General features: G+C 42.0%; 1 protein-coding gene across 2 annotated transcripts; it reads left to right on the forward strand.

The window, feature by feature from the left end:
• Window positions 1-4,936: 4,936 nt before the first annotated feature.
• Window positions 4,937-24,484, forward strand: map2k4b (mitogen-activated protein kinase kinase 4b). Of its 2 annotated transcripts, XM_063002784.1 has the most exons (13): window positions 4,937-5,226; window positions 7,977-8,012; window positions 9,464-9,496; window positions 11,437-11,539; window positions 11,628-11,802; window positions 11,897-12,016; window positions 15,612-15,731; window positions 15,816-15,867; window positions 16,732-16,859; window positions 17,401-17,478; window positions 17,589-17,737; window positions 18,882-18,927; window positions 21,919-24,484. In XM_063002784.1, exons 1-13 carry the CDS (start codon window positions 5,112-5,114, stop codon window positions 22,030-22,032), a joined length of 1,269 nt encoding a protein of 422 aa, XP_062858854.1. In that variant the 5' UTR covers window positions 4,937-5,111; the 3' UTR covers window positions 22,033-24,484. The 2 variants fall into 2 exon arrangements, with proteins under 2 accessions (XP_062858854.1, XP_062858855.1); XM_063002785.1 differs by lacking the exon at window positions 9,464-9,496.
• The last annotated feature ends 88 nt before the right edge of the window (window positions 24,485-24,572 follow it).

The raw sequence follows: 24,572 nt of genomic DNA on the forward strand, positions 1-24,572 counted from the left end.
AAGTCTATTTTAATATTACATAAAATTTTAGTTTTGTTATTTACAGAGTGAGAATTTATAATCTAATTTTATCTTTTTTGTTTAGATGATATTATATGTGGTTCTCACTACAGTACAATTATTGGCACTACTGGTAAAGATGAGTAAAAAAGGTTATATAAGAAAATTGCTACAATTATTGGAACTGAAGAGGTCAAGAACTCTTCCTCACCCTGACATAAATACAATAGAACACACTATTCAAATTTGGGAAAAGTCTGCTGACCTTCATAGGTCAGGAAATGGCTAAAAGTACCCTCAAATGTCCATTATCTATAGTTAGCTCAATGATTAAAAACTTGCAATCAAATAGAACTTTGGCGAACTTGCCTCAACGAGACCACTATTGGAGAGCTACAAAAAATACTATTTTGTGGTCACCAGTTCTCCAAAACTAGATGCCACATCCATGCCAAGAGATTGTTATAGGCCTGCCAGGAAAAAGCCTTTCCTATTAACCTAACCACAAACTTAAGCGCCTGGACTTTGTCCTGAATTGTGTTCAATGGTCAGATGAAACAAAGATTAAGCTTTTTGGCATCAAACACTTATAATGGATTTAAGTACCTGAAAAGAACCTGATGTCTGTTGTTAAGTATGGTAGAGGTTATGTGATGTCGTGGGAGTTGTTTTCCTCCAAAGGCCCAGAAACTTCGTTATGGTACATGGCATCATCAATGGAAACAATAGCTTTTACTATGACTATCTCAGATCCCCTTGGGACAGTGGTAGCCTAGTGGGAAGAGCTTTGGGCGATCAACCGGAAGATTGGCGGTTCAAATCCAGGCTCTGCTATGCAGCCACTGTTGGGTCCTTGAGCAAGGCCCTTAACCCTGTCTGCTCCAGGGGCGCCGTACGATGGCTGACCCTGCGCTTTGACCCCAGCTTCCAAACAAGCTGGGATATGCAAAGAAAGAATTTCATCGTACTGTACATCTGTATATGTATATATGACAAATAAAGGTTATCTTCTATCTTCTAAAGACTGGGACCTGGGACTCTGGATGATCTGGAGAGATTCTGTAAAGAGTAATAGAGGAATGCTCTCAAATTCTTATCCATCCTTAATATATGATAAAGCAGAAGACAAGATGTTTATTAATGTGTTATATGCAGGGGGTGTAAACAATCGTGTAATGTGTGGTTTATTTCTATATAATATTATGTTGTATATTTTCATAGCTTAAATAAATATTTAATTGCCCTAATTTGTTGTTTGGTTACTGAGATGCCCATGTTTGTGTTTTATTCATTAATTCACATAGCAGTTAGCCACAATGCACATGACACCATGTTTAATTCTACATACAGTGAATTTAGTGGAATGTATGTTTCAATCACTTGAATGTATTAATTTGATCTGTAATATTAACCAGACCGTCTATATGACTTTAAGTCTCATCCAGAACCGTAATGTCAGGGCTCTGTGCAGGCCCATTGGAGTTCCACTACACAACATTTGTCAAAACATGCCTTTATAAATCTAACTTTAAGCGCAAATGTGCAGTCATACTGGAGCAGAAAAGACCCTTCCCTAAACTGTTGCCACAAAATCGAAGGCATGTCATATATTGTATGTAACTGAATTTATACACTTGATAGCGATGAATGTTCCTGAAACTGAAGGGGTGTCCACATACCAAAACTGAGAGGTGAGATTTGTTTTAAGCACAGCTGGGTTCAATCCTTGCCTTCAATGAAGTCTGGGAGGAGTTTCACATGTTCTCCATATATCTGTGTGGGCTACTTTCAAGTACTATGGTTCCATCCAATCTCTAAAAACATGCTGTTTATTAAAATATCTGGCTTTCTAGTTTAATTTCCAAAACGTTTATGAATGAGGTAGATAAAAAGTATTAACACGCCTCAGTTTATACACTTGGATGTTATAAATAAATTAGACTGTGGTATTAATACATTACAATGTACTGTAGTATAAATACACTGTAATTATAAATTACAATGTAGTAATTACTATATTGTCTATGTGGGAACATCTGTTCATTACAAGGGTGGCACGTAGGGTTGGTGGGTAGCACTCTCAAGAAGGTCCTCACAGCAAGAAGGTCCCAGGTTTGATTCCCAACTGGGACGGTCCTGTCTGCGAGAGTTTCCTCTGGGAACTCCGGTTTCCTTCGACAGTTCAAAGACATGCAAGTTAGATGAATTGGAGATACAACGTTTGCATAACAGTGGTTGACATCAAACTCGATCTGGACAGTGGTAGCTCAGCGGTTAAGGTACAGGACTAGTAATCAGAAGCTCTCTGGTTCAAGTCCTACATCTAGGGTGGCCACATTCATAGTCACAAAAAGGAGGACATTACACCCCAAAAGGAGGACGTCACACCAGGAACAGGGGGACATGATGGTGCAACACACAGAATGAAACCATAACCCATATAACAGAGTTTTTGACCAATTTAAGCAAGAATTCTATAACAAATTACTGTTTTACTCACCATGTTGCGTCTACTTTTGATATTTAAGTCTGTTCCTCGCTGCCTCTAAAAGTTTACTAATTGACTCAAGTAGAGGTGTATGCAGAACAGAGCGAGCGAGCGAGCGAAATTCAACCACCCAATCACAGACCAGCATTTAGAGGGCGGGTCTTCCGCGATTGGCCAGTGGTGGGCGAGCATTTGTTTTGAAATGTACCTGAGCCAATGACAGATAATGGGTGTGTTCGAAAACCTAGTGAGCTGCCTTGCTGTCTTACTGCCTACACAGGCAGCTGCCTCAGTAGAGAGGATTCTAATAAGTCATCGACTTATAAGTCAGGTTATTCGAATGCGCTACTAGACAGCGACAACATCGGGTTTCGCATTTAGCATTTAGCACCTTGCCATTCAAACCAATGGGATGGGGCGGCACAGCGCGCTAGCATGTCGACTAACATCTCCCTTCGTGTGCCGAATTTGCAAATGAAAACACTTGTGCAAGTTTATACAAATTAAAAATCAATAATAATTTATTTGCGTTTGAAAATAATTACATTCGTTTCTCCGCACCTTCTTTTTTTTTTCTCTGTGAGAGAAGAGCTGCCGCATTGAATGCTGGGATTGCCTTGATCACTAAGGACGCTTCCGATGCTCACTCGTTCTTGAGTCAAAATAACATTGAAATTTTAAGATGCCTTATGCCTACTACACGATTTTTGCCCTGATTTTCGCTCGGCGACTGCTCGGCGCTAGATTTGCCGGCTCGGGAGCAACTCGGCGTGCGCTCGGTGACCGGATCGAGATTTCTAGCATGTCAGATATCTGATCTGAGTTGCACGACTGGCAATGAGTGCTATGTCGAACAGCCAATGAGAACGCAAGACACGGTGTGAGGGGAAACACAGGAGAGGAGTGTAAACAGGTGGGACAGGGGCTTAATTAATATAGTTTATATCAGAATACACCGGCACACACACGTTTTACAGTATTTCTGACCTGATCGTTCTCAACAAAACACCCACACTGCATTGCAAAAATATTAATTAACCTCCAACCTACTATAGAACAATCCGTGCTGTTCGTGTTGCCAAATCCACTCAGATTCATTTCTTTTCCCTCCTTGATTTTACGCCGCACATCAGCGCACAAACAACTTTTATCACTCGCTACTTGTTGACGTGCATTTTTGGACGTGGTATCATTAAACCCCTCGTCACTTCTCACGTTTGTTTTCGTGACAGAACGTAGTTTGGGAGACCGGAGAAGCTCGCCTGCGGTTTCCAGTCGGTGATAGAACGTGTAGTGTGAAACCCCCTGTCGCCGATCAGTCGTGTAGTGTGAGATACACACCGACTGAAAGACTCCCGAGTGCAAAAGATTCAGTCGTGTAGTGTGAACTGTACAGCGACCCCGACAAATCAGAAAGTCGTGTAGTGTGAACTTGGCATTACTAGACAGCTTATTAAGGCATCTAGGATTTCGAACAGCCTCATTCTCGGGAGCGGTAAAATGATGTAAAATGCTGTCTATGTAGAGAGCGCACTGGGTTTTCGAACACACCCAATATTGATCAAAAATGTAACCAGTTCATTCCAAAATAAAGCAATAAGCCACGAGAGGCCGTGCATTACTGTGATTTTAGCACGGGGAAAACTTCTTTCCCCGTGCTAAAATCGTAACAGTAACGTACGGTCTTGAGTGGCTTATTGCTTTTATAAAACGGCGGTCAACATAAAATATAATAAATACAACAATGTTTAATTCATAAATGCATTTATCGTGTATGAACTTACAATAAAGCATTCTTCCGCGACGCAAAATAGTTCGATTAACAGTGTTGCTAGGCAACATGAGGGCGAAAATAACATTAACTTTTTCTATTCAGTGGCGTATTAATATGGAATGATGTGAGGTGGTCCTAGGTGTGCGTTTATCGGGGATTTTACAACGGCTTCGAACGCGGCTCAGCCAATCAGATTTTAGGACCGGAACTATCCGTTTTATAAGGAGGATTTTTAAGTGTCCGTCCTAGCGTTGCATGGGCGGAGGACTGGCAGCTGAAAAACCGGACTGTCCGATCTAAAGCCGGACGGCTTGCCACCCCACCTACATCTGACAGCTTGCCACTATTGGGCCCTTGAGCGAGGCAATGTATACTCTCAACTGTAAGTCGCTTTGGATAAAGGCGTCCGCTCAATGCTGCAAATGTAAATGTGAATGAAGGATGATGTGTAACCTGTAACTTCCTACCCTGTCATGAATGTAACCAAAGTGTTACAAGCAGATGTTAAAATCGTAATAATAAAATAACATTGTTGATTACAAAATAAGGACATAGGTGAAATAATATTGCCTGATCTAGCCAGCAGGGGACCTTTATTCTGAAGAAAACAAAAGTTTGTAGGTTTTGGATGTACAGTATGTGGTCGCTCATTGCTCACTACATTCACCATAAGCTGTAACAGTGAGCAGCTCTAATGGATCTGGTTTGAACCTCTGTTCTTTAATAAAGACTAATAATGTGCTGATTTCTTTAGGATTCTCTTCACTACTCCTGTGTGTCATATTATTAAGTCCTCGATCGTCTGGGTTCGTGCATTTCTGGTTTAATAACACACACACTGAGAGGGCAATGGCGACTCCCAGTCCAACCACTAACTCCCCAACTGCACGCACCAGCATTAGTGCGGCCGGGTCCTCGCTGCAGCATCACCTTGTTCAGCCCCAACACCTGGGCTTGGGGCAGGGTGAGTATACACGGGGTTATTCTTTATTATTCTTTATTCATCTTTATTCTTTTATGTCAGACAATTACATTTTGCGCTAGCATACATGCTAACGTAATAACAGCTAGCTTCTGTCACTAGATGCGCTGCTAGTGTTAGCTTGTTTGCTAACTGTACAGGCCTTAATTAACGTTATCATTCCGCTAGCTAACTAATCGACTTTTTCTGTTTTATTTGCTATTTTTTGTATTTTTTAAAATAGTACATAATGTATAAAGTGGTTATAATAATAAGTAATGTGCGTTTTGTTGTTATTGCGCATTAGCTACATGGTAATAAGGTTAAATAGCTGTGTAAACACCAGTTCGTGTACATAATTCCACTATAATTATCTTTGTTTATATTTCAAACACGTATTTAGGTTAGTTTATTAGTTTATAATTTTAAATATTATCTGTAAAATAGACGTGTTGAATATAAATGCTGCTATGCTGTTATTACTAGTTTATGACAACCTCAGAGAACTGTGTACTTTACTGCTTTAACATAGCTTTAGCTTTCCATGAATCAACTAATTCAGAATAAATAACACGAATTAAGTGTTTGTTTGAATAAAATCGCAAAGAACTAAAGTTCACAACCCTAATTTATTTATTTTTTATTTGCTAGGATTTTAACTTCATGTTTTACACACTTTGGTTACATTCATGACAGGACAGGTAGTTATTTGTTACACGAGGTTTATCAGTCTAATGTCAAACACAGTCATGGACAGCCCACACAGACACGGGGAGAACATGCAAACTCCACACAGAAAGGACCCGACCCGCTCCACCTGGGATCCGAACCCAGGACCTCCTTGCTGTGAGGCGACGGTGCTACCCACTAGGGATGTAACGACGCACCACAAGACGATTTAAATTGATTTGACATGTAAAATGAATCGATATTCACTTTAAACAGCAGAGGGCACTGGCACTATACACCTCGCCTGGTTGACGTCACTGGCGCTATATGCCTGGTTGCCAGATTAGGGGGTTTTCAGCCAAATTGGGCTTAATTCTAATTGTTTTGCATAGTTTGTACCTACCCTAAACATTCATTATTTAGATAAATAGAAGATTGAAAAAGAAAAGTGACAGCACTGTATTTGTGCCATCACAAATACAGTAATTTATTTAATTTTTTATTAAGAGAAATAATAAATGGAAACTTTGTCATAATTTGTCTTTAATTTTACCCAATACCGTGAATTGCATCGCATCGTGTGTAGAGTGTATCGTTACATCGCTATTACCCACCGTGCCGCCCCAAACAACCTGAATTTAACGTTATTACATAGTTTGTTCTCTCTGATAGGGTTTGGGAGTGGACGTCACGTTATAACGTTTAACAATATTACATAGTTTATTCTCTCTGTTGAGGTTTGTGAATGGACGTCACGACTGTCACGAATGAACCATGTTTGCAGAGTCCTTTTGTTTACGTCGGATTTTTCAACTGCAGTTGCACAGATAAAAAATAGAGATTGGTTTTCTTTAAGCTACAAGAAACGTAGAACTATAAGGAGACATAGTAGTGTATATAAAACATGCAATTTGGAACAAATTCTGCAGTTAAATGAATTGAATCTAACAGAGAAGTAAAAACCTAATTCGGATTTATATGCGTTCGGATACAGGTTTGAATTATGTGGCTTTATAGGTCATTATTCGTCACACTATATGAGATTAGAATTCAAAAATAGATTGTCCAATCATATATGACAGCATACTCTGAGTCTGATTATTCGATCAGGTTCTTTAGGGACAGACCTGCGATTGCGCTGTTATGTCACCTGTCACACAATTACATTGGCATAATGAAAGGAAGTTCCTGAATAACATGGGATGCCCTTCTAAGAAGTAATACAGCAACTAGGGATGCTAATAAATGGGAAAAATATAGTGTGGATTAGACTCACCTTTTTAACAATTCCCTATTTGGCCTACCCTCCCTCAGACGCAGCTACTTGAGCCTGTGCCTGTTAAGTACTAACCGACAGAATTAATCAAACAGCGACTTATTTGGTTAATTATTCCTATTTACCTTGTTAGTGTCACTGCAGTGCGTAGAATGGTCCACCACCCAGGTAACATCTGGTTAATTGTATAGTGCTTTGATTTCACATTCAGTCATTCTTTCCATTGCCAAGTCACCAGAACTCAGCCTCAGTACCTGTGCTAAATTTGGATACCCTTCTCGGCCAGGGACCAAGCATACCGAAGCAGGCGTGACATTAGTGACAATACAGGCACCATATTTAAAACCCAGCCGCAATCGTTTTGCAATAGCGCTACAAAAACTCCTACTTTGGCGGTTTCCCTTGTGCAAACGGAAACGAACAGTAACACATTAGGTACGGAATGACTAGTTATGGCTTTGGATGTGTATTGTTCTGCAGGGTACCATGCAAAGAAAAAGGGGAAGTAGCATTGTCCAAACAATATAATCGAATATGTGGCAATATAAAAAATGTGGCTGGCCTATATTGAAGTTATAAGCCATATGTGCCTGATTAAACACATTTATACATTAAGTAATATCATATAATATAAATTACCATCAATCTTAAATTCTTGTGTCACTAAGTACCAAAGCAGAATCACACAAGGCAAGATGTCATTTTTCCTCATTGGTCTAGAAATGTTCAGTGTTACAGTAAAAGCTAAATATTGTAGATTCTGTTCTGTAGTCCCGATTTCTAACTGTGAATTATGTCGCCCTCACAGATTCCAACACATGCTGGAGGTGTCAGAATGAAACAGGTACCTTCTTCACTCTCTTAGAGGATATGAAAGTGCAGATGTCCTGCTTGGAAAATGCAGCTGCTTTAGTATCACTGCCAGTGTTGCATTTTTCATCTTATTTTAAAGTCACAACCTGATTATAATGTCATATATACAAACCAGTACTTATTTTGAAACAGTGCACTGTACCTGTGACTGATTGGTTATCATTTTACAAACAAATGGTATTAAAATATAGTGACTTCTTTGTGAGCTGTAACAGCAGCCACACATACATAGATAGACAGACAGACAGATAGATAGACAGACAGACAGACCAACATATAGATAGTCATACAGACATATAGACAGATAGACAGACAGACAGACAAACATATAGATAGATAGATAGATAGATAGATAGATAGATAGATAGATAGATAGATAGATAGATAGATAGATAGATAGATAGACAGACAGATTAAAGACAGCTCCATATGTAGATAGACAAACATACAGATAAATAGATAGACTGACAGACAGACATATATACAGACAGACATATAGATAGATAGACACACAGACAGACCAACATATAGATAGTCATACAGACATAAAGATAGATAGATAGATAGACAGACAGACTAAAGACAGATAAATAGATAAACGGGCAGACAGATAGAAAAACAGATAGATAGATAGATAGATAGATAGATAGATAGATAGATAGATAGATAGATAGATAGATAGATAGATAGATAGATAGATAGATAGATAGATAGATAGATAGATAGACAGACAGACAGACAGACAGACAGACAGACAGATAGATAGATAGATAAACAGACAGCTCGATATGTAGATAGACAGACAAACATACAGATAAATAGATAGATGGGCAGACAGATAGAAAAACATATAGATAGGTAGACAGAAAGGCAGGCAGACAGACAGTAAAATATAATCTAACAATACTAAATTGAATCACAGGAATTAATTAATTAAAAAATAATTAAATAAATAAATAATTATAGGTTTTGATCAATTATTGAATCACACACACACACACATATATATATTGAATCAGTGAGGTCAGGGCTCTGTGCTGGCCACTGGAGTTTCTTTAAACCAAGCTTATCTTCATGACTTTATAGGCCATTTTTGGGGCACAGGGGCACAGGGTCATGCTGAACCTGTTGCTGCAAAGTTGGAAGCATATCATTTCCCTTATATCACTGAGGGCAGTTTCCGGGCAGTTTGTCTTTTCTGACCCTAGCAAACATACATTAGACCTCTGCTTAGCCACGAACGTTAAACATCATGTCCTTGCTGTATGGAATGTTTCATTGTAAATGCTTTTGTACAGCATGAACAATAAGTTCCTAATACGCTGCTTTTCTCACTTAAATTTTTTTTTGTGTTAAATATTTTCAGTTTCACAGCTTTGTGCACACTTTATGTTTCTTTTGTTTTTTTCTTTGCTGCTGCAGGGTTTCAGATAAATCTGTCCGGCGCCCCTCAAAGTGAGTGACTTTTTCAATGATTGGTAGAATTTTAGATCTAGTGGTTGCAAATACTGTAGTTTTCCCTCTTATTTGAGGCCAGTAGTAGGTCAGTGGTAAATATACTGGACGTACATAGTCCCACCAATGCTAGGTTGCCACATTTGGACACTTGAGCAAGGCGCTTAACCTTATACAGTCACAACTGCGAATCACTTTGTATAAAAGCATCTGCGTTAAGATGCTAGTGGACTGTTTTTCATCTGCTGTTTAAGGATCAAGATGTCTTTATTTAGTATAGTCAGCAGTATTTACACAAGATACCAGATGAACACTAATTATTAAATAGTATAGTAAATCCAGCTGTTTTGAGCACCTTATTTTAACAAACAAGGTTTTCTCGTGTTCTCCAGATATTTTGACCTTATTATCAGTAGTACAAACAATAAAATAATGACAAATGCACCTTAAATAGGAAATGTTTAGACAATTTATAATAAGTTTGAATGTGTGCTGTATAGGGATGTCCCGAACCGATCTCAAAGATCGGGATCGGGGCCGATCAAGGCATTTTTTAGTTGATCGGAATCGGCTTCATTAAACCCGATCTTAATCCCGATCTTTTGTGTTACGTCAGCATGTCCGCTGTGTGGAAATACTTTAAATTGAAAAGTAAAACAAGTCCAGCAGTGAAGTGTAACGTCTGCAGTGTGAGCGTTTCACGAGGCGGTGGGAGCAGAGCCGCGTTCATGTGTGAGAGTGTGGGAGTTAAGGATCACACCGGTTTACAAAACAACGTAGTGATGCACTCGTTTAATAAAGAAATAAATGCACGGTATATTCACATATTGTCGGGAGCAGAACACTTTATTAACTTCTTCCGTTACGGTACCGAATAGCCGACAGTTGAGTCAAGCACGCTATCCCATGCACTATGGAAGGCCTAAAGGGTCAAAACACACTCACTTCGTGTACAAACGTCCATCAAACCACCGACACAATACAAGCACTTTAAGAACTGGCTTTCCTTCATAACAAAAGAGCCTTTCCATTTTATTTTGGTATTCAGGTTTTACTGTAATGCTTTTAAGTAACTTTTTTTCTTATATTCAAGTTAAGCTGCTACACAGATTTCTGGTCATTTTTTGTGCATCACTGCATTAAACATTTTTTTTCTTTGAATGTAAAGTTTAAAGTAAAACTGTAATTATCTCAATCATTTTGATTGATTTTGTAAAAATACAAAAACATTAAGCCAATAACTTGGATGCAGCATTTTTCCCTTCAGCACTGCAGAGCTATTTAGTTGTTAAACATATACACTGGATTAATCTGAATAACTGTAATGTACTTGAAGTGTGCACCGTGTGAACAGTATTATCTAGTTCTTATCTAGACAATATCTAGAAAATACAAGTATCGGTTTGAGAATCGGTATCGGATCGGGATCAAAATTAATAATCGGGATCGGTATCGGGAACAAAAAAACGTGATCGGGACATCCCTAGTGCTGTACCTGCAAGAGTATGTCTGGATTTTAACTGCATGTTAATCCAAGGTGGGCGGCACGGTGGCTCGGTGGGTAGCACTGTGGCCTCACAGCAAGAAGGTCCTGGGTCCGATCCCCGGACGGGGCGGTCCGGGTCCGTTCTGTGCGGAGTCCGCACTTTCTCCCCGTGTCTGCGTGGGTTTCCCCCTACAGTCCAAAAACATGCATTCAGGTTAATTGGAGACACTGAATCGCCCTATAGGCGAATGGGTGTGTGTATGTGTGTGTGCCCTGCGATGGACTGGCGCCCCGTCCAGGGTGTTCCTGTGTGCCTTGCGCCCATTGGAAAGCTGGGATAGGCTCCAGCACCCCCCCCCCACCCCCCGCGACCCTAATTGGATAAGCGGTTAAGAAAGTGAGTGACTATGTGAGTGTTAATCCAAGGTTTTAAAACGTTCTTTCTTTTTCCCAGATAACCGCAGAGCACTTAAGCTAAACTTCGCCAATCCCTCCGTTAAACCCAGTGCAAGACTTCCCATCGCTTCAGCCACCCCTCCTTTCCAGAACCCACACATGTAAGTAAGCGACCCAAGTGTGTATACTTCAGCACTGTTTGTGGAAAGTTGTTAACCTGTGTGTACTTGTATACGTTATGACTTTTAGAGAGCGACTGCGCAACCACAGTATCGAGTCGTGTGGGAAGCTGAAGATTTCTCCCGAGCAGCACTGGGACTTCACCGCCGAGGACCTGAAGGATCTGGGCGAGATCGGCCGAGGGGCCTACGGCTCCGTCAACAAGATGGTTCATAAGCCCAGTGGTCAGATCATGGCGGTTAAGGTATGACAATAATAAAAAGTATGAATTAATCTCATCTGATGCACTTTTGATGACCTGTATGTGTTTGTGTCCATATGATATATCTGTGTCGCAGAGGATTCGCTCCACCGTCGATGAGAAAGAACAGAAGCAGCTGCTCATGGATTTAGACGTCGTCATGAGGAGTAGCGACTGTCCCTATATCGTCCAGTTTTACGGGGCTCTGTTCCGAGAGGTGAGCTCGTCATTACTAAAGGTCGCTGAACCCTGTAGGTTTTACACTGACGAGCCAAGGCTTCCTCCTAACAAGGGAAGGGGTCTGTCCGAGAACCTGGTGATCTCTCTACATAGACGCTTAGATACGTTCAAATGCTGCCTACTGAGGTGCCTTAATTCTGAGCGATAATCCGACTGAATAATGAGGGAGCATCCGATAAAGGCAATCCCGGCATTCGGTGAGGCACAACTTTTCTCCCCCAGAAATACAGATATGGTGGACGGATGCGGAGCAACCAACAGAGTTCTTTTCAAATGTAAATAAATTCTCATCGATGTTTAATTTGTGTAAAGTTAGCTGTTGTGTCACCTCAGCCCATTGATTGAAATAGCCTGAGGCTAACTGTTAGCTTTAGAGATGGGACGATCGATCGGCTACGAATCGGTATCGGCCGATTTTTAATCAAAATATGCTATCGGCGATCGGCGATATTTCCTAAAAGTAGCCGATCCGATCGTGTGATATATAAAGACCATGTTAAGTTAACAGCTCAGTGGATTGATCCAGACTTTGAGCTACGAAGCACCAACCATCACATCACCATTCGTCAACCATCGTGCAGAAACCATCGTGAAAGCTCTTACGATGTAATTTTGCTGATTGTAATATTTACTTTAAAAAGATAATTCAACCCGGTCACATCTGAGTCGATTCTATCAGCACGTTATATAAACTCCTGGTTCATTTTGGTAAATCGTGAGCGGTTCTTACTTGTGATGTAGATGAGAACAGAAGACGTTACAGAGCCAATCCGAGGCAAAAGTTTATTCATTACCAAATTCGTTAGTTCAGGATCATCTGCTGAACTTTTAGAAAACTTTTAGCTGCTTAGACGGAACGAGTCTGACTCGGTTACAGATCTGTGGTAATAGCAGTTTAATGAAGCTTTTTAATGAAGCTTTTTAATGTAAGAGAGTCACACAGAATGTTCTGTAGTAGCTGGTGTTTATTTAAAACCACGACATTTAATTAATAACAGTAAACACGGAGAGATAACCGAGAAGAGAAACTTACGCTTCACATAAAAACGAATCAACTCATGAATCAATGAATCACTTATAGCGATACTGTGAACTCTGCGTCTCTGTAACTCTGTAACTGCGTCAAACACACACACACACACACACGTGCGCTGCTCCGGTTTATCTTTACTGTGAGGCTCTTTTTAAGTTTATTTACTGCTAATCCCCCCCCCCCCCCCCCCATCGGAATCGGCTATCGGCCGATGTCCCTGAAAGGAGATCGGAGATCGGAATCGGTGCCAAAAACCCCGATCGGTCCATCTCTAGTTAGCTTAGTGAGAAAAACCACTGTCTAAGTGGTGCGTCTAAATAACCTGCCTAATTAGTTTGATGTTTTATTAGAATCCTCTCTACTTAGGCAGCTGCCCAGGTAGGCACTAGGCAGCAAGGCAGCTCACTAGATTTTTTAACAGACCCAAGGAGTCATGTAATATCTACTACCAGGACATTACCAGCAGGTTCTTTAACTTTTGCACATTTCCCTATAGTGGTCTTGAAGGAAACGGAATTCCTTGGACCGGTCGACCTTCTTTAGTTTCCCTGATGTCCAGTTCTGATGCCTGTGTGCTATTGACAGTAGCATGGCCACTTAGACTGGTCTGCGATTACTCAGCACCATACATCAAGGGTTTGTACTGTATGTTGCAGACATCCCAAGTGTCCCGGAAGTTCCGGGAGTCTCCCGCATATACATAGCGGCTCCCTGATGCCCGCAAGTCAGATCAAATCTCCCGGAATCTAGAACGAGCGGCCGAGAGCGACACACACACACAGAGGCGACACAGACTTTATTCCCCATCGCGTATTAAATCCGTTACCTGATATACAATCTAGCGCACTGTGTAGGGAACATAAATCGGTTGTCTAATATACTGTCTAGTGCACTAAGTAGGGAACATAAATCTATGATCAAATATACTATCTAGTGCACTATGTAGGGAACATAAATTCATATCTAAAATACTATCTAGTGCACTATGTAGGGAACATAAATTCATATCTAAAATACTATCTAGTGCACTATGTAGGGAACATAAATTCATATCTAAAATACTATCTAGTGCACTATGTAGGGAACATAAATCCGTTATGTGATATACAATTTAGTGCACTATGTAGTAACTAATACGCTACCTAAAGCATTATGTAAAAAACATAAGTCTATTATCTAGTACACTATCTAGTGCACTAAGTAAGGAACATAAATTCTTTTCTAATATCCAATCTAGTGCACTATGTAGGGAACACAAATCATCATTTAGTTATACTTTCTAGTGCACTATGTAGTGAACATGAATGCGTTATCTAATACACTATCTAGTGCACTATGTAGGGAACATAAAGCCGTGATCTGATATACAATGTAGTGCACTATGTAGGGAACCTAAATCCGTTAACTAATACGCTACCTAAAGCATTATGTAAGAAACATAAGTCTATTATCTAGTACACTATCTAGTGCACTAAGTAAGGAACATAAATTCTTTTCTAATATACAATCTTGTGCACTATGTAGGGAACATAAATCTATTATCTTTCACATTATCTAGTGCACTATGTAGTACACATTAATGTGTTTGTGACGTCAACAGTTAGCGTAGTAGCTCAGTTAGCAGCTCCTAAAAGTTCTGTTATCACCCATATCTTTTGGTGTGTGCGAGAGGTTTTTTAGCTTTTTTGTATTTCGGTGTCCGGGTCCGGGGGTACCTCCCTGAAATGAGTTTTTGCAACTTGGGATGTCTGATGTTGACACATACGCACCATCACTAGTATTAAAATTATCTGCAATTTGAGCCACAGCAGCCCCTATGTTGGTATGTACCAGACCCCATAGCAAACATGTCCCCTGGCATCAATGAATCTGTGAGTCTGTGAGCATCCGTTGCTGTTTCAGAGATCCCTCAACCCAGTCGTCTGGTTGTAACGTTTTGGCTCTTATCACAATCAGTCAGGTCTTTACGGCGCGTGACTCACAGTGACCTACAATTACGACTGAACACAGTTTAAGCAATTTAGGGTTAAGCAATTCAGGGGCCCAACAGTGGCAAGCTGACAGTGGTGAGGCTTGAACCAGCATCCTTTAGATTACTAGACTAGTGCCTTAACCACTGAGCCACTGCTGCCCTCTCTATATGAATCCACTTGCTGCAGGAGAAAAAAAGCACTCGGCTACTGCGCACATGTCGCAGGGGGCGCATGTAGAGGGCGTGTCAGAGCCCTCCTCGGAAAGGAGTGGAGGTCTGCAGCAGTAGAGGCAAGATACGATCGGGTAACTGGATATGACTAAATTGGGGGACGACTGTGGTAAAAAGGGGAGCCTATCCCAGCTTTTCAATGGGAGCAAGGCACTTAGTAACACCCTGGGCTGACACACATACACACACTCATTCACCTATCGGGCAATTCGGTGTCTCCAATTAACCTGACTGTTGGAGGAAACCGGAGCTCCCAAAGGAAACCCACACAGACACGGGGAGAACATGCAAACCCCGAACAGAAAACCTGATTTTCATTCGTTGTGTCTTTTACAGGGTGACTGTTGGATTTGTATGGAGCTCATGTCTACCTCGTTCGACAAATTCTATAAATATGTATATTGCTCATTAGATGATGTCATTCCTGAGGAAATATTGGGCAAAATTACATTAGCGGTAAGTGTTGCATTATGGGTCTTGTCATGTACTAACTTGTCATTGCTCTGATGATCCTTATTTTCCCTCTCCTGTTTATTGCAGACTGTGAAAGCACTGAATCACTTGAAAGAAAACTTGAAAATTATCCACAGAGGTGAGTTTATCACATGACTTTGAACAATGACTGACCAACTAGCCAGGAAAAGACCCCGCCCTCAGACATCAGACCCATCACAGTATCACACACTCACAGGAAAACATCACCTTAACAGACGTGAAGATCAGGCGGCATACACAAGATGCCGCGTTTAACACTCTAGGCTGCTCAGGTGGCGCAGCGATAAAACACGCTAGCACACCAGTGCTGACATCTCATCTCGAACTCGTTGGTTCGAACCTCGGCTCTGCCGGGCGCCTACATGGACAACGTCTGGCTTGTTGTTCAAGGAAGGATTTGTCGCATCTGATACAATTACGACCTCTGCACAGACACGATGGATAACGCGTGATCAGGGTGTGTCTCTCCGTACACAAAGCCGATCCACATATGAAAAGATGCGTTTGGCTCCTTGCGCACGTGTCGGGGAGCTGGAGCCTAGCCCGGCTTTTCAATGGGCGCAAGGCACGCAGTGACACCCTGGACGGGGCGCCAGTCCATCGCAGGGCAGACACGTATACACACACCCGTTCACCTATAGGGCAATTCAGTGTCTCCAATTAACCTGACTGCATGTTTTTGGACTGTGGGAGGAAACCCACGCAGACACGGGGAGAACATGCAAACTCCGCACAGAAAGGACCCGGACCGCCCCGCCTGGGGATCGAACCCAGGACCTCCTTGCTGTGAGGCGACAGTGTGACCAGTCAGACCAGCTTATATTTAACAACGTTTTCCCAAACAGCCACTAGGTGGAGCCACCACATTACTTAACTCACATGCTGCAATCCAGACATGCCTAATAGAATGTACTTGTGTGTGTGTGTGTGTGTGTGTGTGTGTGTGTGTGTTTTATTGTAGACATCAAACCTTCCAACATTCTCCTGGACAGAAACGGCAACATTAAGCTCTGCGATTTCGGAATCAGCGGCCAGCTGGTTGACTCCATAGCTAAGACTCGGGATGCTGGATGCAGACCTTACATGGCTGTGAGTCACCTCATGTTCGTTCGATTCGTCCCTTAATGAAGCTTAAAACAGATGAAAAAATAATGACTGAAAATTATTATACACTGATCAGGCATAACATTATGACCACCCTCCTAATATTGTGTTGGTCCCTGCGACTGTGATGTAACTTCTTCAGCAGTTTGAGCTACAGTAGCTCGCCAGCCTTCGCTCCCCACGTGCCTCAATGAGCCCTGGCCGCCCATGACCCTGTCGCCGGTTTACCACCGTCCTTTCCTTGGACCACTTTTGATAGATACCGACCAGTGCAGACCGGGAACACCCCACAAGAGCTGCAGTTTCGGAGATGCTCGGACCCAGTCGTCTAGCCATCACAATTGTTGCCTAATATATCCCACCTACTAACAGGTGCCGTGATGAAGAGATAATCAGTGTTATCAACTTCACCTGTCAGTAGTCATAATGTTATACCTGATCGGTGTATATACATACATATACATGAGTCGAATATACTGTCATGGAATTATATATATAAAATATCATTATTTCTTTCTTCTAATAGCCTGAAAGGATAGACCCTAGCGCTTCTCGGCAAGGCTACGACGTGCGCTCGGACGTATGGAGTTTAGGAATTACGCTGGTGCGTGACTATATTCTGCTATATTCAATCGTAACCCCAGATGCGGTTCAAATCATTACATAACAGAATATTTTAGGGTTTATTTGTTTCCCTTCCTTCCCATTTATTAGTATGAACTGGCGACAGGACGGTTTCCTTACCCCAAGTGGAACAGTGTGTTCGATCAGCTGACACAGGTGGTAAAGGGAGATCCTCCACAACTGAGCAATTCAGAGGAGAGGCAGTTTTCTCCCAAATTCATCAACTTTGTCAATCTATGGTAAATCTGACAGCTTGCTGTGTTGTTTATAGGTTGTTTATAGGTTTATGTATAAGACATTTGACATCTAACTTGTAATACTAATAATAACAAGTAGGGATGCATCGATACAATTTTTTCCCAACCGAGTACGAGTACAAGTACATGTATTTTTGTACTCGCCGATACCGATACCTATTTAGAATGATGCAATCTGGAGCATTATGGAATAGTGAAGTGTTTAGTGTAAGATAGTGCTGTGGAACGGTTGCTTGGGTTGCCATCACTAATTGTAAAAAAAAAAAAAAACACACCGCACAGACATCATTGAGAAAGCTTCTGACAAGCTAACGTTAACGTTCATCAATAAACGCACGTAATTAACGCTGTGCACATCATACATGCGATGCGATTCTGCTGATTCGAAATATTTACTCTAAAAGGATCATACAGTCCGATCCCATCTGAGCCGATTCTATCAGCACATACAGTACATTCGTGGTTCACCTCGGTAAATCGTAAACGACTCTGAGTCGGCTCCCGCTCTGTGGTAATAACCAGTATAATTAAGCCTGAGCTTTATAATGTAAGCGAGTCACACAGAATGTTCTGTAGTAGTTGGTGTTTATTTACAACCGCATCGTTCATTATAACAGTAAACACGGAGAGATGACTGAGAAAAGAAGCTTAAAATGAGTCGACTCCTGAATCACTTGTATCGACACTGTGAACAGAGTATTAAAGACACAAACACGTCCTATAACGGCGGTCGCTGCTTTTGTAACCGGTTATCTTCGCTGTTAGCTCTATTTTGAAGGTGTTGTTTTTTTTCCAGACGAAACTAAATAACATTAAACGTGCGTGTGAGCGTGGTCAGTGAGAATAATTCAGTCTGTCTCCCGTGGGTGAAAAATGAATTGCTTTCGTTTTAGAAGTAAAAAAATCTCGCAACGTCACGCCCCCCGGTCAGGCACTCGCGCCCCACAGGTTGAAAATCCCTGCGTTAACGCAGCAACGCGCACTAGGCACAAGGTATCGGATGTTTAGTATCGGAGGCTCGTTTGCGAGTACGAGTACGAGTTAATGAGCGCGGTATCGGGCTAATACCCGATACTAGTATCCGTACTCATGCATCTCTAATAACAATGTTTTCTTTTTTTTTCAGCCTTACAAAGGACGAGTCAAAAAGGCCAAAGTATAGGGAGCTTCTGGTAGGTGTCTTCTGACTAGTTTTTTAATTAATGCAATATACACCAACCAGACATAACATTATGACCACTGACCTCTGAGGTGAAGTGAATAACACTGATTATCTCTTCATCACGGCCTGTTAGTAGGTGGGATATATTAGGCAGCAAGTGAACATTTTATCCTCAAAGTTGATGTGTTAGAAGCAGGAAAAATGGCCGAGCGTGAGGATTTGAGCAAGGGCCAAATCGTGATGGCTAGACGACTGGGTCAGAGCATCTCCAAAACTGCAGCTCTTGTGGGGTGTTCCCGATCTGCAGTGGTCGGTATCTATCAAAAGTGATCCAAGGAAGGAACAGCGGTAAACCGGCGACAGGGTCATGGGCGGCCACGGCACAGACGAGCTACTGTAGCTCAGATTGCTGAAGAAGTTCATCCTGGTTCTGTTAGAAAGGTGTCAGAATACACGGTGCATCACAGTTGCAGGGCCGTTTCAGAAGCAAAAGGGGGACCAACACAATATTAGGAAGGTGGTCGTAATGTTAGCCTGATCAGTACTCTAGTTTAAGTAGACAACAGTGCAAGGCTACAAGTCTGTTTATACAGTACATGTACAGTGGTACCTTGTAACCCAGCGTCCCCTAAACTCAAAATCTTTGAAACCGAACACCCCTCGTCAAGAAATTTGCACTTTTAAACTCGACGTGTGCTTGAGCGGTGCGGTAAAACGTCATGGAAGTGCGAATACGAGACGAATCTGTATTTGTGTGGAATAACAGATTCAGATTCCCTCTGACAACACCACATGTATCCGTGTTTATCTGGATTTTCCTCACTGTTTCACTTTTAAACTTGTGTTAGTGCTCGGGGTGCTGAGAAATTGTGAGAATCAACTTTTCCGAGAGTCTAAACAGCTTAATGTGACTTAATGTATTAAAAGAACGACGTAGACACATTATATATTATTATTTTAAAGTGTATAGGTGTCAAAAACAATCCCTTTATTTTACATTAGCCTAAAATATATGCAGTTCCATGGGACCATGGAACTCATTGACAGGTTCAACGCCACTCCCAGAATCAGGTACCACTCTATAAGATGCTATAGACGGTAAGTGCACGTTATTGCTCATCCTAAATTCTTAGTAAAGAGGCGGTGAGGGTCTTTAATCGTCTTTTGAAGACAGTGAGAGACTCGGATGTTCGAACGTTCACATGTCACATTCATAAGTCTGGATGAACTCTGAAAGACAAAAGGTACATTTTGCATTTTAAATAACCTGATTCGTGACATTTCAGCCTGTAAGATCCACAACATCAAGTCACACATCAGATTTTTACATTATTTGAGCATGACAGAGTACTCGGACATCCCCTCCCTACATAGCACTTCATTAGATGACCTGAATAAACCTCTTCTTTAAACTTTAAAGGAAGCAAAGGCCAGATTAATTTCTCCTGCTGTGATCATTCAGGCGTAGATGAAGTAGGTCAGCGAATAGGGCAGTGGTAGCTCAAACTAGTGATCAGAAGGTTGCTAGTTTAAGCCCCGCCCCCAGAGCAAGACCTTTAAGACCCTCAATTGCTTGCACTGTACTTGTTCAAACCTGTTTGTAACTGGCTTTGGATTAAAGTGTCTGATAAATGCTGTAAACATAACGTATCGTGATACCTTCTGATTACCCTCTAGTAAGTAAGTTAAGTTAAATAATCATTTATTGCTAGACGATTACTAACAGTTCAAATAGAGGACACGCGAGCCAGACCAGCACGGAGAAACTCCATACAACAAAGTATACACAAAGCCCAAATTAAGAGGTGCACTGGTCAATATTTATTTGTCCTCAGTATCGCAAAGCTAAAGCATCATAAACACAGAGCCGAGCTGGTTTGTTTAAAGTCTTTTGACAAGTAGCAGTAAAGACACGCCCTTGTAGTCTTTCACTCTTCTAAAATGTAGGCCTGTGCTGTTAATAAAAGGAAAACAGGGCAGACTCTTTGCCAAATTGACATAATTTTATGATACTTTGGATGTGTGTCATAGGAATTGTATCCTGGGACCCTTATGCACCTTAAATCATGTTGTTCTTGACTATAAAAATGTCACCCTGTACCTGTTGAGTGTACCTGAGTGCGTTATGATTTGTGATTTTGTATTTTACGTGAGCGTTGTCATATCCTGCCCCTAGTCATAACTGGCATTAGCAGCATGTTCATTACAAAGAACTGAAATGTGATGCTCTTCTTTTTTTAAGCACATTTGCAGCTCTGGTGAGAACGTCTGCTGAATACTACTGTAGAACTGTGTTTACGTCCCAATTTTCCTCCCAATCTAGGCGTATCCAATTACCCGATTGCATTTCGTTTCCTCTCTACTGATGCTGACTTCCTTTCGTGACCGAGGAGAGCCGTGAGTAACACACGCCCCCTCCGACACGTGCGCAGTAGCCGAGTGCATCTTTCCACCTGCACGAGGCGCATTCATATGTGGATCAGCTTCGTGAACGGAGAGACACACCCTGATCCCATTATCCCTCGTCTATGTGCAGGCGCCATCAATCAGCCAGTAGGGGTCGTAACTGCACCAGTTATGAGGAATCCAGCTCTGGTGTGCTAAACAGTGCTATGATACATTGCTTTGCCTCAGACTTCAGTAAGAATAAAATAAAATAAAAAAATAGCAAACATGAATATTGTATTAATGTAGGATGTGGACCTGGCTTGGTTAGGTCCACAGGCTTTCTTAAGGTTAGGTCTAGGGACCACTGTTGGGTGTTTTATAGCCCCAGTGGCTAAGAAACCCTGCCATAATATAAATGCATTTAAACAGGAGTGTGCATTAGCGGGATATTCCACTAGATCCTGAACTCCTCGGTTCGAAACTTGGCATTGCCACCGGTCGTCTGGGCGCCATCAGTGACTGCAGCAGACACGTATCTGCTAGGGCGGGATGACCGGACTATGTGGGTGGGGTCTGTGCAATTATTGAACTTTGTTTTGTTGTTTCGTTGCAGAAGCACCCTTTCATTCTGATGTACGAGGAGCGAGTGGCGGACGTCGCCGGCTACGTGTGCAAAATCCTGGACGAAATCCCTTCCTCCCCCAGCTCTCCCATGTACGTCGACTGACCCCGCGGCAGGCCACCCGAAAGCGTCACGTCACGGCGACCGTCCGGTACACAGAATCGTCCCTGCTTCACGGTTCCACCCCGCTTTTAAGCATCGACGCTCAGAATCCCAATCCGTCGTGTGCGATAAGGATCGGATTTCATCGCGAACAGAGTAGAGTATCGGTCTGCGAAACAAGCAAGCTCTGTTAACTTTAGGAGAAGAACAGTAGTGCGTTTATCTGGGGTGTGATATTTATTTTAATGAGACTGTTTAGGTGTAAATGTTTAGGTGAATCAGAAAATTAGAAATCCACACACACTGATATGGAAATATTTCTGCATTAGGATGGCATTGAAAGTAATACACTGTGGAGTCACATTATTACGACCACTTTCTAGCTCATAAAGGAAGTCACGCTGCGTGAGCTGGCTTGGTGTGTATATACACCCATCAGGCATTATGACCACCTTCCTAATATTGTGTTGGTCCCCCTTTTGCTGCCAAAAAAAGCCCTGCAACTGTGATGCACTGTGTATTCTGACACCTTTCTATCAGAACCAGCATTGACTTCATCAGCAATTTGAGCTCCAGTAGCTCGTCTGAGCTCCAGCCTTCGCTCCCCACGTGCATCAAGGACCCTGTCGCCGGTTTACCACTGTTCCGATAGGTACTGACCACTGCAGACCGGGAACACCCCCACAAGAGCTGCAGTTTTGGCTAGAAATGTCCCACATTGGTTGGAAGAGCATGACCAAGACTTCCAGGTACTACCCTGGCCCCCAATTGAGCGTCTGTGGGACCGCCTTGATGGTCGTGTCAGCATGGCTCCAGATACCTGTGCCAACCTATATTGGGTTGGTAGGTTATTGAGTCACATCAAGTCCGTCTAGCTGCTGTCCATGCTGCACACGGTGGTCACTCTGGATATGAGCTGATGGTCATAATAATGTGACCTGACAGTGTATTGGTACAATGCCAATTTTATCCTTCCTCTCCACCGATGCCGATCCCCCGCTCTGATCGAGGAGAACGAAGCTAACCCACGCCCCCTCCGACACGTGGGCAGCAGCCGTATGCATTCCGTCACCTACCCTTCGACGAGTGCGATGCGGATCAGCAGTGTGTACGGAGAGACGCACCCCGAGAGCACTCTCTTCCCATCTCGGTGCAGGCGCCATCAATCAGCCAGCTATCCGGCTTTTTAATATCCCACCCCCGTCTGAACAACAGGCCAATCATCGCTCACGCGGCCGCTCGGCCCAGCCGGCAGGCAGAGCCGAGACTCGATACGATGTATTCTAGATCCCAGCTCTGGTGTTCCAGCGTGTGTTTTTATCGCTGCGCCACCTGACGGGCGCCAATTACAGTTTTAATTTGCAGTCCGTTCTTTAATTGGTTTCGCACCACATATTTTGACACAGTGTCTGAAAGCCTACAGACTACATGATGAAGCCACAAAGTAGCCTTACGTCATTTGTATTCATTTTCAATTGGCAGTCGTAGCTTAGTTGTAGCTTAGTGGTTAAGGTACTGGCCGGTTCAAGCCCCACCACTGCCAGGTTGCCATTGTAGGGCCCTTGAGCCAGACCCTTAACCCTAAATCACTCAGATTACACAGCATACTGTCACAACTGTAAGTCGCTCTGGATAAAAGCGTCCACTAAATGTCGAAAACTCACCCCTCTTTATTATTACATGTGTGTGAAGCAAAGCGACCATTTACCATACAAATACCGTGATAATACGCTTCTTCTTCCGACGTCACGTCGTACCGGGCTTGCGCGTGGGACGTAAACCGCGTCCGAATGTCTAGCTGAGGCCGCTCTTTAAAGCGAATATACACTTTGCCAAAGCCAAAGCGATCATTTACTAACCGATTTAATAGGACAAACATCAGCACCAGATCTCATCGAAATACTGCTATTATAGGTTTTATTATTTTTTTTAAGATAATCCGACTCAAGCACGACACTAAGAATGCTTAACTAACTATATGTTGTTTGTTTTTTCTTGTTTTTTTTGTGGAGGTTCAATAATAAATAATTTTCCAAGAATAAAGTCTTCGAAAGAGTAAGCGTTGTACAAAATTTAGAATATTTAACATTAGAAGGGAATTTATGGAGTCTATGTATCGTTATAATACATCACCTTTAAGAGTGGAATATATCTTAAATAATAAACGTTCACACTGGGAAAATATTAAGCGTATACGTCGTGAACACGAATCTGTAGAAACTGTGATGAGAGGATCTGCAGGGATCACTTCGGGCTGTGTGTCTGCTTCACTTCACCTATTTAAAGGATATCATGGAAATCTTGGCGTTCACATAGTAACGAGATCTACGTAACTTCCTGCAGGTCAGTTGTGATGAGGTTAGGACGTGACTGTGACCTTATTCTCGTATATTTCTGTAAGGTCTGCAAACACGTATGGACTGAATGCTAGAATAAATCCAATCGAATAACCTCTGATGGTGTACTGGCTGTTTCTTTATGTTCTGTCTGTGTGTATACATTAATCAGCCTTGTTCCTACACTCACTGTCCATTTTATCAGCT

Source organism: Trichomycterus rosablanca, chromosome 10 (assembly GCF_030014385.1).
Source record: "Trichomycterus rosablanca isolate fTriRos1 chromosome 10, fTriRos1.hap1, whole genome shotgun sequence".
Classification (NCBI taxonomy): Eukaryota; Metazoa; Chordata; class Actinopteri; order Siluriformes; family Trichomycteridae; genus Trichomycterus; species Trichomycterus rosablanca.